The sequence below is a fragment of the Tachyglossus aculeatus genome, chromosome 19 (assembly GCF_015852505.1).
Source record: "Tachyglossus aculeatus isolate mTacAcu1 chromosome 19, mTacAcu1.pri, whole genome shotgun sequence".
In the NCBI taxonomy this organism is placed as follows: Eukaryota; Metazoa; Chordata; class Mammalia; order Monotremata; family Tachyglossidae; genus Tachyglossus; species Tachyglossus aculeatus.
In genome coordinates this window covers 14,838,300-14,857,695 of record NC_052084.1, presented here as the reverse complement: position 1 = coordinate 14,857,695, position 19,396 = coordinate 14,838,300, and the positions used below count along the sequence as shown (strand labels likewise).

Here is a 19,396-nt window from a genome sequence, read left to right as displayed (position 1 = left end):
CTAAGGAGTTGCTGGAGGGGAGGTCACGGAGGCTAAATGGTCCCTCCACTGTGATGAATGCCAAAGAGGGCAATCAACACCCGCATCTTCCACCAAATTATTGCCACTGTCAAAGACGGAATACTGGGCCGGATGGAGCTCGGAGGAGAACCTAAGGAATGGCATTCCTGGGTCAGGTCTCAGTAGGCTAGCCTAAACCACAAGGTTAGTGCGGGAATGGGAAATATAGTCCGTTGAAGGTTTCCTCAACAGGCTCATCTGTGGGCACCCGGTTTATTCATTCATTCATTCAATCATATTTACTGAGCGCTTACTGTGTGCAGAGCACTGCACTAAGCGCTTGGGAAGTCCAAGTTGGCAACATATAGAGACGGTCCCTACCCAACAGTGGGCTCACAGTCTAGAAGGGGGAGACAGAGACAGAGAACAAAACATATTAACAGAATAAAATAAATAGAATAAATATGTACAAGTAAAATAAATAGAGTAATAAATCCGTACAAACATATATACATATATCCAGGTGCTGTGGGGAAGGGAAGGAGGTAAGATGGGAGGGATGGAGATGGGGATGAGGGGGAGAGGAAGGAGGGGGCTCAGTCTGGGAAGGCCTGGAGGAGGTGAGCTCTCGTGCATCTAACTGGCAAAGAATAAAAACCACCTTAATTTAATGGCTCCTGCAAGGATAAAGAGTTTAGCTGAATCACTGGGACAGACGTCTTAAAAACACTTCGAGAGCATTTGGACTTTTCAGTTTCAGGAGATTCTCAGATCACCGACGAGCAGCAAAAGGTGAACTGCCCCTTAAAAATGGCTTTAAATGAAGCGCTGAAAGAACCAAGAGCGAGAATTCCAGCAGCTCAATATACAACTCGAAACGATAAGGAACTAGTTCTAAAGAAACTGCCACCAGCCAGTATGAGTAATCTGAGGTAATAATAATAATAATAATAATGGCATTTGTTAAGCACTTACTATGGGCAAAACACTCTTCTCCAAATGCCTCTCTCTTACTACTACTACTAATAATAATGATGGCATTTATCGAGCGCTACGTGCAAAGCACTGCTCTAAGTGCGATCAGGTTGTCCCACGGGGCTCAGACTTAATGCCCATTTTACAGATGAGAGAACTGAGGCACAGAGAAGTTAAGAGACTTGCCCAAAGTCACACAGCTGACAATTGGCAGAGCCGAGGTTTGAACCCACGACCTCTGACTCCAAAGCCCGTGCGCTTTCCACTGAGCCACGCTGCTTCTCTTGACGTTCCCTGATCTTCTCCACTTTCGCCTGCCTCTGTCAGCAGCCCTGCTTCCCCACCCATTTCCCCTATCATTCCATTATTTTTTCCGGGCCAGGCTCTTTCTCAGCAAAAATGCCTATCAAAACCTTCAGAAGGACCTTAGACCGAAAAAGACCATGAGCCCAGTCACCTATGAACATCGGAGTCGTGGATTTTACATTAGCCCCTCGACACAGTCAAGCCAAGTGTTCTCAACCGAAGTCAGTCCCTTTCTAGCGGAGTAAACTAAAGCCATCCATACCTGGCAGAAAGAAAAATGCTGTTGGGGGCCTGCTCCCGGAGTACCGCTAAAGGTGCTGGTGGGTTTGGAAGAGGATGCTGGAAGACGATGAGAGCCGCCGCCTGCAACCGGAGTTCTGCTCTGCTGCGGGAGTTGATCTCCTGTAAAATTTGATCCCGACGCCACGGACTGAACCGCGGAACCCGGGCTGGGGTGGGCAGTGCCCGAAGAACTCACGACGGTGAACCGGTTGGGTACCGCCATGTTAGCGACCGCAGGCTGTCCGGTCGCCATTGAGGTGAAGCCCGGCCTTCCTTGGGAAACGCCGGTTTGGCCGGGCGACAGATGCAACACTGTCGGGGAGGCCTGTTGCAACGGCATCTGCCCGCTGACGATCTGAGGGGACCCGTGATTCACTATCACTTGGCCTGCGGGGGCCGTGAACGCCTGCCCGGACACTAACTGGACCGCGGTGTTCTGGTTGTTCAGCATCTGCCCTGAATATGACTGGTTGGTCCTGAGCATGTTGGAAGAACTCCTGTTCAGCATAACATGCTCCGTGGATACTTGGCTGGGGACGAGCGGGGAGGGCTGCGCCTGCAGAAGCTGCCCGTTGATGGTCTGGACGTGGTGCACCGAGTTCGAATTTACCGCCAGGCTGGTCGGGATGAGGAACTGACTCTGAGGCGCGTGAGGCTGCCCCATGGGAGAGTGGATCACAATGCTGCCTCCTGGGTTGCTCACCGCCTGGGGGGCCGCCGACTTCCGTGCGTTCTGTTGGTTGACGATATTAACCGCCATGTGGGGGCTGACGACCGAGCTCTGAGGCGAGCTGGCTGATGCAAAGGGGATGCCCTGTTGCACGTGATGCTGCTGGATTCCCAGATTATTCACGTTGTACGCTGTCTGCTGGATAGGCTTCGGCTGGATGTTGATCGGGACTTTGTTTGAATTTGGCGCCAGGCCTCTCTGTATGATGATGTTGTGGACGGGCAGAGACGCCTGAAAGTTTGTGCTGTTGAACGGGACGGCTACGGGTTGCGCGACGGGACTCGAGGCGGAGTTCCCAAATAGCGAGTTGCCGTTGGGGGTCTGCCGATGAACCAGGAGCCCGCCGCTCATACTGGTGGGGGCTTGCTGCCCGCTGCCCTTCAGTATGATCTGCGACCCGTCTAGGTTGTTAATGGTCATCATGGACGGCTGGTTACCGAACGAACCGATCAGCTGGATCTGCCCCGAGCCACTGATGTGACCACTGTTCGACAGCTGCTGGCTGGGGACGCTGATCCCCACGTGTTGCATAAAGCCATGCTGCACCCCGACCGCGCCGCCGGCGAACGATGCTCCGACCGGTTGCTGGACCACGGGCACGTGGGTCACCCCGATAGGCTGTAGCGTCTGACCTGAGAAATTAGAAACGTTAGAGGCCTGAGTAAAGGATGCTGATGAAGGAGGATGAAGCTGGGCTTGTGCAAACGGTTGGCTAGAGCCTATGCTGGCGTCCAGGTACGCCTCTTCGGCCAGCGTCTGTTCGGTGATGTTGGCTTCCTGCAAGGACTTCTGGAGGATGTCAAAGGGTTGGTCCTCACTGAGATCGGGGAGAGGAGAAGATCCAAGTTCATCGTCGAGAAACTGAAGGCTGCTGGAGAGTGGCAGGCCATCGCTGGGGCCTTCTCCAAGCTGGCTGCTCACACCTTTGATGGATGACTTGGCGTCGGCGTTCTGAAAGCAAAGACAGAACTTCATGCGTGTGCTAGGACCCGTCACGATCGGCAACATCACGAGCCTGTTTTTCGGGAAAGTGGTCTACATTTTATTACCGTTAAATACTCTCACTAGGGATAACCGTGAGAGCAAAAACACCAGGGGCTAAAAGACAAATTCTTTTTCGGAGCTTTGAATTCCTTAGTTTTACTCTACTGATGAGAAAAAGAAAGTATTCATGGGCCACAGAAGCCTTTTTCCTGAGTAATAAAATCAATCAATCATATTTACTGTGTGCAGAGCACCATACTAAGCGCCTGGGAGAGTATGATATAACAGAGTCGGTAGGCACATTCCCAGATGTTTTAGATGTTTGCAGAGGATATATGACATCGGTAAACTCAAAGGTTATCTTTCAATTATTTTCCATTTTTCAGGGGCATTCTGCCACACAGAGGCAATCCCTGCACCTAAAATGCATGTTTTATTCCTGAATCACCATTGGTAGTAGTGCCATAAATTTGCTCATCCTTCAGACAGAGTAGACCTTCAAACAGTCCACAGAGTTAAGAAATGCAAACAACACAGAAAAAGAATAATGGGGCAGAGTGGGTGCGGGGTGGGAAGGAAAATATGTTATTGAAGATTTGAAATGAGTTAAAGGGTTCAAAAAAGGAGAGTAGTAATGTCCCAAATAGGAAGAGCTGCGGAAGAGGTTCTCACACGGACAGCCGCAAAGTTGAGGTGGTGAAGAGGTCGGTGCTGGACTAGGGGAAGAACCAGAGTAAAGGAGGAAGCCAGGCTGGCTGAGGCAAGGACCTAAAATACAGAAGGAAGCCAAGGCAACGATGATGCGCAGTTCTATCTTATCAAAGGGAAGTGGCAAAGCTAGGGAGGACTTCAGCTAGAGTGGCCACTGATGACCCTCACGGGGACTGGCCACCCTACATGTGAGGGATGGCGCATGTTGTATGTAGACTGAGCCCGCAGCGTAACATAATGGCTTCAGAGGCCCCACCTTGTGAACATCCATCAAGCTCCATCCAAATCTGGATCGTTCCTCCTGTGCGGAGCCTCGACTCCCTACTTGCTAGGAGCCTCTGGGTTGCCTTTGGAGATCCCTGTGGACTTAGGCGGCGCTTCCCAGGAGGCAAAACTTGGAAGCGGGAACCGAGGTGGAGGGAGGCTGAGCGCTTAAAGAAAATACTGGACTTAAAAGCTATCTACTTCTCTATCCAATTGCAATAGGGTGAGGCCAGTTGGAAACTGGGCTGCCCGGTCAGTATAAAACCAGAGACAGCACCTACACATGCAAGGATGAAGGCGGTGTTACACAGTTTGCAGTTACTGAAAAAAATGCTGGTAGAAGAGGTTGCTAATAAAGTTTACGAACCATAGCTCTTAAAATGGAAACGTTCACGTGAGGAGCACTCGTTCGTCCACCCTCAAAAATAGTTTTCTCATTTTATAGACTAAAAAAACTGAAGCCCAGAGTAAGGCACGAGATGGCTGTGAAGTCAAAAATGACTTCGGGATTCTTCCCTTCACTTCCTCAACTCTAAAACTCAGAGATTATACAGGCTACAGCTTCAGACACAAATCATTTTTAATTTTAAATGAACCTGAATATGTTCCCTGAAAAAATGGGAAATTTTTAGCCAGTGACTTTACTGCCTAAATAGCTAAGCTCAAATTTCTGGTTTATGTATAATTTATATTTTGGTTGAAGACCAAGAGAGAAAATGTTTTAATAAATAACTATATTAAGTACAGCTTCCTCAAACCTATGCAAATAAGGTTGAGGAATGTCATAATTTACATCAGTAAGACTGAACTCCATAGAGTCATTTTGGATGAAAAAAAAAACTGAACTCTGAAAGACTTTCTGTGAACACTGAGAAAGGAAATTTCACTTTGGAGCATCCTAATTGGCTGAGCGAAGGGTCAACAGAACTCATTTGGTTTTCTATTAGGTCAAGCCACATTAACAGAATGAAGGTTCAGACTCTCATTTAGAGATGTTCCACCCACCACTGAGAAGAATCCACTTCCCCGGTAGTGGCAGAGAGAGTGAAGGCCAGGCTGCCTTCGTTTCTGTTTTGAACTCGGTGTAAAATTTGAAAATTTACATCCTTGGGCAGATGGTCCACGCTGTAGGGACCAAACTGAAATTTTTCTGATGGGTTTTATTAGTTATATTCCCCTGTAGTTTTTGAGACTTGGATTTTTTTTTTCAAAACATGGCTGTATCTCCCCCCATTTTAGATTGTAACCTCCTTGAAGCTCATCAGGGACAATGCCTGCTAATTTTCATCACCCCAAATGCTTAGGACAGTCATTCGCACCTTAAGAGGACTTAATAAATAACTGCAATGATGATAATAGTCTGAAAAAAAATTCAAATCTTAATACTTACAGTGGAGTTGGCGAATATTGAATTTGAGTTGGCTGCAGAATATCCTGCATTAGTCAAGTCATCATTGCTCTATTATGGGATGAATAAAGCAAAATATTAGCAGAAAACCAGCACAGAAAGGTTATACAATTTTAAAGCTTTAAAATAATGCTTACAGATTTGCTACTAGGTCCATGTAGAAAATAATTCAATGCCTGTGGGTCTCTAAAAAACAAATAAAGGGGAAGACAAAAATCAGGTAAACACATCATCTTCAAGATTGTATCTACTAAATTGAGATATTTTCCTCAAGGCACTCCCGTTGTTGGGTAGGGACCGTCTCTATTTGTTGCCGACTTGTACTTCCCAAGTGCTTAGTACAGTGCTCTGCACCCAGTAAGTGCTCAACAAATACGATTGCACGAATGAATATCAAAGTACTGTATAAATGTCTCCCTTTTGTTTTAAGATATCAGCAATTCTTCCCATTCTACCACTTGCTTGCCTTACAAGTAAGAGTCAGGCTTACCCCTCTTCAAGTGTAAAACTCTTCATTTAGTTCTACCTTCATCAGGCCCCTCTTCTGAGGTAGTCTTTACCCTTGCATTAGTTCAGGTATGCACCACTGCTCTTAAGCAACTGAGTCACACTAATTTTTGAGCTTACCCAATAAGATCAAGGAGGCAGGATTCATCATCATCATCCATGACAACTAAAATGAAAAAGAAAGGGCTGATATTTCATCTGCAAATGAGACTCAAGGCAACAACCTGAATGCAATTAAATGAACATAAAATCAATTTTTAAAAAGAACAGTGTGGGATTATTAATCATTAGCTAATTTTGGAATGTAGCGACATATAACTTTTGATTCTCTATTACTATCATTATAACGCTACCAAGCACAAATAATGGGCCAAGACGCTGTGCTGTATACCAGGGTAGACACAAGACAATCAGTGGTTCACGTCCTACTGAGGGCTCACAATCTAAGCAACAGGGAGCCCAGGTATTATCTCCGTTTTACAGAAGATATAACTGTGTCACAGAGAGGTTGAATTGCCCAAGGTCATACGGCAGGTCTTTGACTAAAACTTGCATCTCCAAACTCTCAGACCTCTTTCCAGTAGGCCATGCTTTCCAATGTAGCCATTAAAAGATTTGAAAGATGTTTTATATAAATCAATTAGAGAGCACCAATATATCCAGAAAGAGCTGAGTTAGAATATCAAACTTTGATGCAACAAGGTAAGATACAGTTGGAAAGGATCCCCACCTCAAAGTCCTCTACGGTAGGGCCCTGCAAGGTCTTGGGTTAAACTACAGATCTTGAACACGTAGGCAAGTCAAAGGCCAAGAGGACTGGGGTTACCTTTGGATGCTTTTTGGGGTTCCCCGATTCACCAACCTAATTGTTGGATTGGGAGATTTGGTTGTGGGGGGGCACCGGGGTCCATGTGGGGCAAATTGAGCAGCCCGCAAAGACCACCACACATGCATGAATATACTGCACATGCCTGGCCCTGCCCTCTCAAAGTGAGGTCCAGATCCCCTTTTGCTTTTGTTTGGGTCAGAATCCAGGGTCCGGTCTGGTCCCATCCCATGTCCATCCCTGGATGCAGCTCCTGATCTCTGAGCCATCCCAGAAGTTATCCTGACACTGCCAGAGGAATCCCTTTGTGCAGATATATCGCACCACTGTTCATGCATGTCCAGACTGATTCACTTCTGTCTGGCAAGTACTAAGGTGGTGTGGCAATTCTTTGGCTTTTATATTCGACAGACCATTTTTCACCTGCCCGCTACCGATACGGAGTCAGATGCCTTTATCTTGAGTATTTTTATTTTTAAATGCCCAGCCTCCTTCCATCTTGGTACGTGCTGCCAAATCTTGTAGCTTCAAAGGAGTGCTCTTATTTGCAGGGACTTGGTATGGGAATGCAATGTCTCAGGAGAAAAGTGTGTACGTGGTGGAACGGGGGAAAGGGAACCTTCGGGGCTCCCTGGGGATGGAATCTAGGATATGTGGATTTCTGAAAAAGGTTCTGAATGACACCATCATGTTATGTTGTATAACACCCGCAATGCAAATAATGTATTTTTGTTGCTTCTGGGTCATCCAAAGCATGACCAGCATTCGCAAATGCCTCCAGTGACCAGCCTAGCAAATGTAACACTCCCAATCCAAAACGGACTGACTGAACCAGTTCCACACCCATATGGGTTCATTCACCACATCCCCGTGACTCGGCATGGGCCAGGCATGTAAATTAGGGACTTGGGGTCTGGGAGAAGGGTCTATCTTTTCTAAAATGAGTATAGAACTTTTTTTTTAAAAAAGAAAAAATTGTGGTATTTGTTAAGCGCTTACTAGCGCTTAGCCAGGCACTGTACCAAGCGCTGGGGTGGTTACAAGCAAACTGGGTTGGACCCGGTCCCTGTCCCACGTGGGGCTCACAGTCTCAATCTCTCTTTTACAGATGAGGTTACCGAGGCACAGAGAAGTGAAGTGACTTGCCTAAGGTCACACAGCAGACAAGTGGCAGAGCCGGGATTAGAACCTATGACCTTCAGACCCCCAGGCCCGGGCTCTATCCACTACGCCATGCCGCTTCTTGTCGTGAAAACTCTCGCACATTCAGATGTAACGTTGATTGGTTTTAGGACGGTTTCTTTTTCAGCGATGGAACTACACTGGTTCAGTGGGTTCAGTTGCCTTAAGTCTTGGGCTTCTTAGGGGGTTGTGTGGCTAAAATGAAATTTAATCTGTGGACATTAAGGCTCCAAACAGATCCGTGTGCTGTTAAAGGTTTAAGACAACACTGGCTAGAGGGCAGTGGAAAGACACTGAGGTGGGATGAAGGGAAACTTGAGCTTGGGTTCTAGCACAGAATGGTTCTCACAATGCCCTTTTTTCTACTTTTCTTTAGAAAATCGGAACACCAAGTATATTTCCTTATGATGATGAGAGGAACGTCACTTGAACTATCGTAGCAGTTCCTGACTTACACAATCTACCACTTTCCTTCTGTGACTGTGTTACTGGGTTTCCAAGTTTAAAGGACACCCACATGGCCAAATTCTAACAGGCGAATTTGGGTAACAGCCTCATTCCACCAACATTTCATCCAGACAATCCTACATGATTATGATTTAAGTAAAAATGAAGCAGCAGATGTCTGGTAACGGTTCTTCAATTATTGCCCACCTGGCAACACTACTCCATTCCCATTTCATGCTGCCCATGGAATAATTTGCATCATGGAACGGGAGCTGCACATTCTGTGGCAGTTGGGGAGAGCAGTTAAAAATGGCAGTTGGATAAAAGAGGCAAGTCCTCTGTGCCCAGAGAAGAGTCAAATCCAAAAGGAAGACAACGAGAAAGACTGCTTGAAAATATTGTTTTTTGGCTCCCCATCCATTTTTCAGAACAGGGAAATAACTATCCCCATCTTTCAATGCCCAATTAAAGTCCAGAATAGGTGAGTACACTCCCCCAGGGAAGACCTTACTAGCCTCAAGGAGATTGGATTAGTAGGTGTTGGGTACTCCTGCAGATCACCATCAATGGTATTTACTGAGTGCTTACTATGAGCAGAACACTGTGCTAAGTGCTAAGGGATGAGATTCTGAATTGGGTTCTGTAAAATGTGGAGTCCAAAAATGGGGTCTTAGTAATTGGATATTATAGCCTCCTCAAGAGATAATCAGTCAGTCAACAGTGTTTATTGAGCACCGACTGAGTACAAACCACTGTACTAAGGAAAGTATAGCAAAAAAAGCAGGCACCTGTTCCCTGCCTTCGGTGAGTTTACAATCTAGTGGAGGAGACAGATTAAAAAGCATTCACAATTAATGGGAACAGGAAGAATTATATGGACAGAACAAGTAATACAAATATTGCAGGATGGACAGTTCAATAATCAACTAAAAATGAATATATGCATATACAATGAGCACTGAGGGATTGAATAAAATGCATAAGTACTGAAAGTGGTTATTGGTTTGACACGATTAGGACAGTTAGGCAGGGAGGGCTTTTTTGGAGAACTTAGATGGCCTAAAGGATTTCAACCGATAGTATTTACTGCACTTATTCTCTGCAGAGCATGGTACTAAGCTCTGGAAGAGTGCAACAGAATTAGCGGACACGATCCCTACCCTAAAGGAGCATCCAGTCTATAGCATTTACAGGGAGAGGCAAATGCAGACTGGTGAAACAGCAACTGCATAAGCACAGTTTGTTTTCAGAGCCTGTATTTGTGACTATGTGCTGATTATAGGGTAACAACTAGAGAGGAGAAATGGCCCGGGCAGACCCTCTGTGTCTAAGGCGCACCTGGGCGTCTGCTGATCACATTTTTTATATATATTCAGCTCTAAAATACAGCTTCCCAGCAGGGAATTACCAAAAAATAAATAGGCTAAAGTTATCTCCCTGGGTAAAACAACTATCTTTTTTATTATTAAGATTCATTAGAGCACTTACCATGTGCCAAGCTGCATGCTGTATTAAGCACTGAGGTAGATAAAAGATAAACTGGCTGGACTCAGTCTCTGTCCCACTTGGGGCCCTCATCTAAGCAATCAATCAATCAATCGTATTTATTAAGCGCTTACTGTGTGCAGAGCACTGCACTAAGCGCTTGGGAAGTACAAGTTGGCAACATATAGAGAAAGTCCCTACCCAACAGCGGGCTCACAGTCGAGAAGGGAGAGACAGACAACAAAACAAAACATATTAACAAAATAAAATAAATAGAACAGATATGTACAAGTAAAATAAATTAATAAATAGGAGGGGAAACATATGTTTATCCCCATTTTCCAGATGAAAAAAACTGAGGTACAGAGAAGTTGAGTGACTTGCCCAGGGTCACACAGCAGGCAAGTCCTCTGACTCCCGGCGGCTGCCCAACCACCTCCACAAACAGAAATTCCTTTAAGGCAATCAATCAGCTCTATCCCTCCTACCTAACCTTGCCGATGGCTTACTGCAACTCAACCAACACCCTCCACTCTTCTAAGACCACCTACTTTCTGAACCTGGATCTCACCTATCTTGCCACCAACCACTTGCCCGTATTTTTCTTTGACCCTGGATCGCCCTCCCTGCTTCATATCTGTTAGTCTACACCTTCAAAGCCCTCCTAAAATCACTGCTTCTCCAAGAGGCCTTTCCAAACTAAATCCTTTATTTCCTCTATCCACCCAGCCCTTTGAATCAACTATGTACTTCGCTGTGTGCCCTCCCCAACTCCCCAGTACTCATGTAAATAGTTCCTTCCTCTCCCCCTCGCCCTCCTCTCCATCCCCCCATCTTACCTCCTTCTCTTCCCCACAGCACCTGTATATATGTATATATGTTTGTACATATTTATTACTCTATTTATTTATTTATTTATTTATTTATTTTACTTGTACATATCTATTCTATTTATTTTATTTTGCTAGTATGTTTGGTTTTGTTCTCTGTCTCCCCCTTTTAGACTGTGAGCCCAATGTTGGGTAGGGACTGTCTCTATATGTTGCCAATTTGTACTTCCCAAGCGCTTAGTACAGTGCTCTGCACATAGTAAGCGCTCAATAAATATGATTGATTGATTGATTGATTGATTATGCTCTACTTTTTTCTTAACCCTAATCTATTTTAACATCTCTCCCCAATAGACTGTAAGCTCCTTACCAACTCTGTTGTACTGTACTTTCCCCAATGCTTAGTACAGTGCTCTGCACACAACAAGCACTCAAGACCACTGATTGATTTAAAAGTACTTAAATACTCTGGGGTTTTGCTAAAACATTTTGTCAAAATGAGAAGAGTCCAGTACATAAAGCCTGATACACTACACAGACTGAGAAACAAATTTTACTTTTACAGTTAACAAATTGCTGTAGTAACCCAAAAGCTAATTATTTCTAGTAGGAAAAGTTTTATAATCTAGTCTTAGTGATCATTTGGTGAGGGGTTCATAAGTAAAATATCTTGTAAAATATTAACTCCTTTGCCCTTTCCCAGAGGATGAATCTGTAACCATTTTCACTCACTGCGATACACATTCAACATAGCTACAAGGACCCGTGTTCTAACCCTGGCTCTGCCACTCATCTGCTGTGTGACCTTAGGCAAGTCACTTCACTTCTCTGGGCTTCGGTTACCTCATCTGTAAAATGGGGATTAGGATCGTGAGTCCCATGTGGGATAGGGACTGTCTCCATCTTGATTATCTTGTATCTACCCCAGCGCTTAATAAAATGCCTGACACATAGCAAGCACTGAAATATCACTTAAAAAAACCCAAAAAACAAAACTGAGGAAACTACTGTATATGTTTTGGAATATTATCACTGTGGATGTTTTAACATTATGCTCTGATATATTTTTCATAATATTTTTGCAGTGGTTTGCAAAATTGACAGTCACAGCAAGATGCATAGTAATAGATGCATATGGATTTCAGCCACACAGGATTACACTGTATTTAAGATTAACACTGGAGCCAAAAAAATGACCACAAAATTAATCCATGTGGGAAACACTACTGTGGATTACAGGTGTATGATTTGCTATGGAGAAACACCAATTACATGCTTACGCAAATGCAGAAAGCTAAAACAAAAAATGAAGGGAAAATGCACTACAACATAAAAGGGCAAAATACCAACTTTTCACTTGAGTCAATATAGAAATTCTCTAAAGATCTTACTCTATCTTGTCACTTTGTGTAAGATATTATACCATGTGCCCCAAATACCAAAAACTGGGTTACTAAAAGTTTACACAAAAATGGGCTGAGAAATGAGTCTACAATTAACTGAATATATTTGCTTTTAACTATGCCATTTTCCCCCCAAAATAACCAGTTTGACAGTCACCTGCATTACAAAGATTTAGAGACAATGGAGACCAGAGAACACTAAGAAACTAGTTTTCAGTATCCTTTTACTGGTTGTACCACTCTCCGTATCAACAATACTTGGGTGCCTAGTAGGTGCTTGGGGAACATAAAAAATAGTAAAATATAAGGTTCCTGTCCTCAATGATTTTATAATCTAACCGGGGGGAGCCAGGAGATATCTCCTGACAAATAACAGTTTTAAGAAGGGGAAAGTGGAAAAGGTTGACTTTAAACTGCAGCTTTCTACCCCAGGAGCTCATCATGTCACTGGTATGTTTTGAGCTCTTATTGTGTGCTAAATGGTACTAAATGGTATGATGCTAAATGGCTTGGGAGAGGACGATTCAATAGAGTCGGTAGATGCATTTCCTGCCCATAAGGGATTTATATTAGAAAATAATCCCATGCGTTTTTCAACATGATTAATCTGACAGTATTCTAGCTGGGGTTTTTTTGACTATAAAATGGTTCTCACTACTCCAACCACGTTATACTGAAATTTCATTTATAATATACTCAGCTCTGCCAGAATGTATGGTTTTGCTCTGCATTTTTGCTAAATTACCACAGGAACATTAGGGAACATTATTTCAATAATGCAAGCCTGCCTAGATGCAGCAGACATGATACTGGGAGAACTATTGTGCAGGTACGCATGAATACTAAAACATGACTATTCCTTAAAAAGAGGTTCTGTGAGGACCCAAGTTCCATTTTTACAGAAGAACTTGGGGGTTCGGGAGACGAAAGCTTTTGTCATAATTCGTCCTAAAAGAATGTTAGGTTGAGTGTGTGCAGATGGGGTTTTAGTTCTGTGAAATCTGACCAAGAGTTAGCCTGAGTTCCAGGTCTGCCCTAACAGTTGAATGTGTGGCCGCCAGTGTTTCCACCACAAATTCGGAACGGGACTAGCGGTAAAGTGGAACAATCTCATTTGGGGAGTTTGTCCATTGGGGCCCTTTTTGCTGCTGGGGTGGTGGAATTAAAACCCTCAGTTTTGACACAATCGGGCGGCTCAACTGCTACCGCCTTGGCCCCAACAAAAAGTACTGGTACTGGGCAGTGGTGGGGATCATTGGCAGGAAGGTTTAGGCCCCACTATTCCCTCCCCACTTTCTGTTCCTCTCCCCATTTCCTGACCTGCCCTGATCCACTGGGACCCCACAATTCTGGTCACCTTAACTAGTGGTGGCTCCCAAATCATTTAGGTTGGTTAGATTAGATTTGCCATGTGTGAATTTGAGGTGAATACGAACTTGTCCTCTGAAAAATTTCCTTTAAAATATCCCACAAGACACCTGAATATTTCCACTACATGAATACAACCTGCAATAACATGGTTTCAGTCTCAATGAGTTTATCATTCTAACAGTTGTCAGATTACAGATTTTTTTTAAAAATTCAGTCCACATTTCCCCACTCCTCAAGAACGTCCGGTGGTTGCCCATCCACCTCCACATCAAAAAACAAAAAACTCCTTACCATCGGCTTTAAAGCACTCAATGAGCTTGCTCGCTCCTACCTTACCTCACTGAACTCCTACCACAATCCAGCATGCTCATTTTACTCTGGGGTCAGTTTATTCACTGTGTTTTGATCTCGTCTATCTCAGTGAGGACCCCTTTCCTACATCCTCCCTCTGGTCTGGTACTCCCTCCCTCTCCACATACACCAGACCTCCACTCTCCCCAGCTTCTAAGCCTTATATCACGTCTCCTCCAAGAGGCCTTCCCCGATTAAACCCTCTTTTCCCCGACTCCCTCTCCCTTGTGTCAACTACGCACTTTAATGTGTACCCTTTAAGTACTTGATATTCACCTCACCCTCCGCCCCAACAGTACTTCTGCACATATCCGTAATTTATTTATTTAAAGTCTGTATCCCCCTCTAGACTGTACGCTCATTGGGGCAGGGGTCGCATCTACCAACTCTGTTATATTGAACTCTTCCAAGTCGTGGGTATAGTGCTCTGCACACAGTTAAGCACTCGATAAATACCATTCTAATGATATAAATTCCTATTAAAACCTTACGATCGAAAGAGACAACTAGCCCTGTCTGTAACGTTTTCAACGGCCTGTGGAAAGAGCCTGGGCCTGGGAGCAGAAGACTTGGGTTCTAGCCCCAGCTCTTGCCAGCTGTATGGACTTTGGGAAAGTCACTTAATCTCTGTACCTATTTCCCCATCTGTAAAATAAGATGCCCGTTCTTTCCCTTTTGGCTGTAAGCCATGAGGGACAAGGGCTGTGTCTTACATCTATCCCAATATTTAGCACTTAGTAAGTACTTAATACACAGTCATTACTATAAAAATAATTAAAATCAGGTGAACTTTAGTCGAAGAATCTCAACAAGCAAAAATATATTTACCATGGTATTTCAAGTAGAAGAATTTCAGGGTTCTAGAGTGTTAGCTTGCAGAATCTAAAAATCTAGAACTAAAGACAAAACTCCAGAATTTTGGAGAAGTCCCTTAACAATGGCTTCTTTCTCCACTGAAAAACCATATTACGAGTGCTTTGCACATAGTACGCACTTAATAAATGCCATTAGTATTAGTATCTGCTGAAAACTGAACATAAGGGAGATCTTGAAGAGATAAATAAGCCACTTCTGGGCCTATCAATGCAACTGTGATTCTTTCTTCAGGAATAAGTTTTCTGGGTTTTATTTTTGGTTTCAAATAAAAAAGATCCCACTGAAGTTTGCACAGGCCCTCTCTGGCCCAAAGTCCTGAAGGTGATTTTGAAAGAACGTATCATGGCGAAGTACAAACCATTCTCAGCATCCAAAATAATACACTTTACTCAGCCAGTGTAGCAATAGGGCAGAAGGCTGATTTTAAAGGCAACATGTTCTTGCCCATTTGATTTGAAAATTCATATTGTATGTCTCAACCTTCCTAGATTGTAAGCTTTTTGTGGGCAGGGATTCAAGGACATAATTCCCGCCTTGGTTAGTACAACAGCCTCCTCGCTGACCTCCCTGCCTCCTGTCTCTCTCCTCTTCGATCCATACCTCACTCTGCTGCCTGGATCATTTTTCTGAAAAACCGTTCAGTCCATATCACTCTACTCTTCAAAAACCTCCAATGGTTGCCCATCCACCTCTGCATTCAACAGAAACTCCTCACCATCGGTTTTAATGGTATTTGTTAAACGCTTACTGTGTGTCAAGGGCTGGCTTTAAGGAACACAATCAGCTCCCTCCCTCCCACCTTACCTTGCTTATCTATACAACCCAATCCACACAATCAGCTCCTCTAAGCACCGACCTCTATCTCCTCTATCTGCTACTCTACCTTGCTCACCTGTGCACTTTGATACTCACCTCTGCCCTAGAGCACTTGAGTTAATAGCCTTAAACTCTACTATTTTCCCTATCTATAATATATTTTCATGTCTGTTTACTCCTGTAGACTGTAAGGTCTTTGTGGGGAAGGGGCCTATCAACTCAAATACACTGTACTTTTCAAGTGATTAGCACACAGTAAGCGCTCAATAAACATTGACTGATTGGACTCAGTATAGTGCTCTGCATACAGTAAGTGCTCAATAAATACTGATTAAATTAAAATGTATTTATATAAAGAGATTAATAATTTAGCAGGAGAATTTACCAAATATCAAGTCCTCTCTGTCACTAAAGAATTAGGTTTGCTGGCAGTATAATAGGCTATCTACTCTCATAGCCATCACACTATTTTTTTTCCAGCCTAGTAATGATGCAGGTATAGACTATTGGATAGTTATTCATAGCTCATTAATTTTTGTCCTAGTTCCGAGTCCTTTAACCTCTTTGTGCTTCAATTGCCTCAAATAAAAATATGATGGCTTACCTCAGTAGGGTGCTGGGTGGAATACTTCAATAAAAATAATAAATGCCTCGATCCTAAGGCAGTAGATCTTATATTAAATTATACACAGTGCTAAAACGCAAGCTCTGAGTTGACTTTTTACGGAATGGCTAGATTTATCTTATACCTTGTTTCCTTAAAAAAAAAGGGGGGGGGAGTGGATTTTACAACAGAAAGTTGAACCAAAGTCAAAAGTCACCATCAAATGGCAGCTTTTATTTCAAATTTCTTAGCTTCTTAAATAATCTGATGCATTTCACCAATTCATATAACACCTAATTAAAACTGAGAATGGGAATTTACACTGTAAGCCCCTTGTGGGACATGAACTGTGTTCAATTTGATTAGCTTGTACCTACCTCAGTGCTTAGTGCAGAGCCTGGCACATAGTAAGTGCTTAAAAAAAACCATAAAAATGACTGATTACACAAACTCTGGGAGACTAATTAGATTAACACGTGAAAAATTTATATTAAAAGGTAAAGAATGTTTTCCTCTGAGGCTGATTTTTTTAAAAGTCCAAATTCATTTTAAATTTCCAGCTAATAATATTTTTCTATCTGTACTGATAGCCTATTGTCTTTCTATATAAATTTTTCAGGTATTCCATTTCTGAAATCCTTCACGTAAAAGTTACACAAGTGAAAAGAAAGTATGTTACAAAATAACCGGTGTAGGTTTTGGTAAACCAAAGGAAAAAGTAAATGTTTAATTTACAATATTCCCTAAAAACTGAAAAATCAGAAACAAATGGGTTAGGAAAGAGAGGTTCCTTTTTTCCCTATGAATCTTTATCTTTTAGGAATTTGGGAGAACTTTTTAAAAAACAAACATCTATCCCTACGATTCTACATAAATTTGGAGAAGAAGAAATATTCTAGGGTAAAGGTCCGATATGTACTAGTGAGAATTTAGTGTATTTCTAAAACAAAGCAAGAGCTAAAATAATTAGAAATGTGCAATATGATCAGTGTGAGAAACATAATTATCCTTTATATTGCAGTCTTTCCCACGTGTCAGTTTGAAATTACTTTAAATTTAAAATTTAATTTAAATTAATCTGTTTAATCTGTTTCATTGACTTCTTTTCACTGATAATGAAAACTTCTTATTCATCAATAGTCAGTGCCAAGAGTTTTGTTAGGAATTAAAATAGAAGCCACCAGATCTGAGGAAATACATTTTTATTATTTTTTAATTCTCTGACGAGTTTAAAAAGTTACACCAGTTGTTTATCAACCTTGGTAAAAGATCACTGAACCTTAAAAAAATTACACTTCAGCCTATTACAACATACATCATTATCATTCTAAGGTATGAAGCCAAGGCAACCACAGCATGAATGACAAATTCAACTTCCCCCATCTTCTAAAAATTACTCCTAATCAACAAGCAACCGTGTTTTAAAAACCAAGTGATAATTTCTCTAATGATTTCCAAATTTTACTTTTGTCAGAAAAGTTAGTTTTTAATCAAATCATCATTTCCAATCACTTTGGGCTATAAACAAAACAAAAATTTGTCTGGAAATTTGTTTTATTTTAAAATTGGGGTATAACCCTTCTAAGATACTGCACAAAAATGGACAAAATTGTTGGCAATTCGTTTTTAAAGTGCTCAGAAGTAACATCAGCTAATTATTCTGAAATCAAAATTTACAAAAAACTAGCCCAATAAGATAGACTGGCTTAGCCATTTATATTTGTAAAAATTCAATGAAATTGCTCCTTCTGAAAGAGTTGACCTGCTTTGAAAATTCAATATGCACCCTGGGGGTACCCCCAGATGCCCCTGGCTGTTAGTCAACCTGTGCGGCAGGTACGGCAAAATTTTGGAAATCCCTGAAATCCCTGTAGGCTTCCCTGAAAAGCCTACACCGCCTCCAAGTAGACAACTGCAATGAAGTAGTTGGAGTTAAAAAAGAAAGTTGAATTCCCCCAGATTTGCAAGGGAAGGTTTTGCCAAAGCTTATAGATGCTGATAGGGTGGGAATGGCTGAATTAAAGACGTCTCCAATTAGAATGTTTTCAAATTTGCCATATGGTTACCCTTAACAGGTTCCATTTCCTGTAGCAAATCAAAAAAATGAAAGTTACTTCTTTTGACATGTTGTTTTTTTCCCCCTTTGGCCTGAATTTAACCTAGCACCGCATCCCATAGAAACCTTTAAAAGCAAATCTGCAGTCAGGAGTTTCTGATTTTCAAGGGGCCACCCTGTGTAATGAAAAATTATATCAAACCTTTAGCATTACTCTGCAGTAAGTTGACAAGATAACTTCTCCAAAGCATCAGAAGATCTTCAACATCAACCACACTGCACTGTGTTCAGTCCAGTCAGTGGCTGTTTCACTTCCCTTTTCCAATCAAAATACTTTTAAAAATGAAGAGTATGACTCACAGCACCTCACTGCTACCAAGTGCTACGCTAAAACAGTCACCGTTTGACTCATATTTGGATCCTGTTGAAAGACCATTACATTACGCAAATAAGATCTCTGATGTAGCTGTAATAGGATAAATAAGGTAGATAGATATCCCTGACCTAAATTTTTTTAAGAGTAGCCGTGTGGATGAAATTTGAAAACCTATGCTTACCCTCTCTACTGAGAAGCAGCGTGGCTCAGTGGAAAGAGCACGGGCTTTGGAGTCAGAGGTCATGGGTTCAAATCCTGGCTCCACCACAGGTCTGCTGTGTGACCTTGGGCAAGTCACTTCACTTCTCTGAGCCTCAGTTCCCTCATCTGTAAAATGGGGATTACGACTGTGAGCCCTCCATGGGACAACCTGATCACCTTGTACCTCCCCAGTGCTTAGAACAGTGCTTTGCACATAGTAAGTGCTTAATAAATGCCATCATTATTATTATTATTATTATTAAATAACGCTCCCCATCCCTCCGGCGATCTCGAACCACTAACCCATAGCCCTGGATCACCTCCACGGTCCTCTTCCTTCACTCCTGTGCACGAGCCGCTGCTGGTGGAAATCTAGATACCTGGCTGACCTCATCCACCTCAAGT

The 19,396-nt window shown here is 42.8% G+C and overlaps 1 protein-coding gene across 4 annotated transcripts in view; it reads right to left on the bottom strand.

Moving 5' to 3' along the window:
- The window catches only part of BICRAL (BRD4 interacting chromatin remodeling complex associated protein like), a 56,680-nt gene that overhangs the window by 11,010 nt on the left and 26,274 nt on the right, over positions 1-19,396 (bottom strand). For 3 of the 4 annotated variants that reach the window (XM_038761199.1, XM_038761202.1, XM_038761201.1), the window contains exons 2-5: positions 6,288-6,333; positions 5,798-5,846; positions 5,643-5,711; positions 1,544-3,244 (exon numbers count right to left, since the gene is read on the bottom strand). In XM_038761199.1, the coding sequence (XP_038617127.1) occupies positions 1,544-3,244; positions 5,643-5,711; positions 5,798-5,846; positions 6,288-6,328 (1,860 nt within the window). In that variant the 5' untranslated portion in view covers positions 6,329-6,333. Of the gene's footprint in view, positions 1-1,543; positions 3,245-5,642; positions 5,712-5,797; positions 5,847-6,287; positions 6,334-18,971; positions 18,987-19,396 lie in introns of those variants that run through there. The other variant, XM_038761200.1, reaches the window with a different exon arrangement.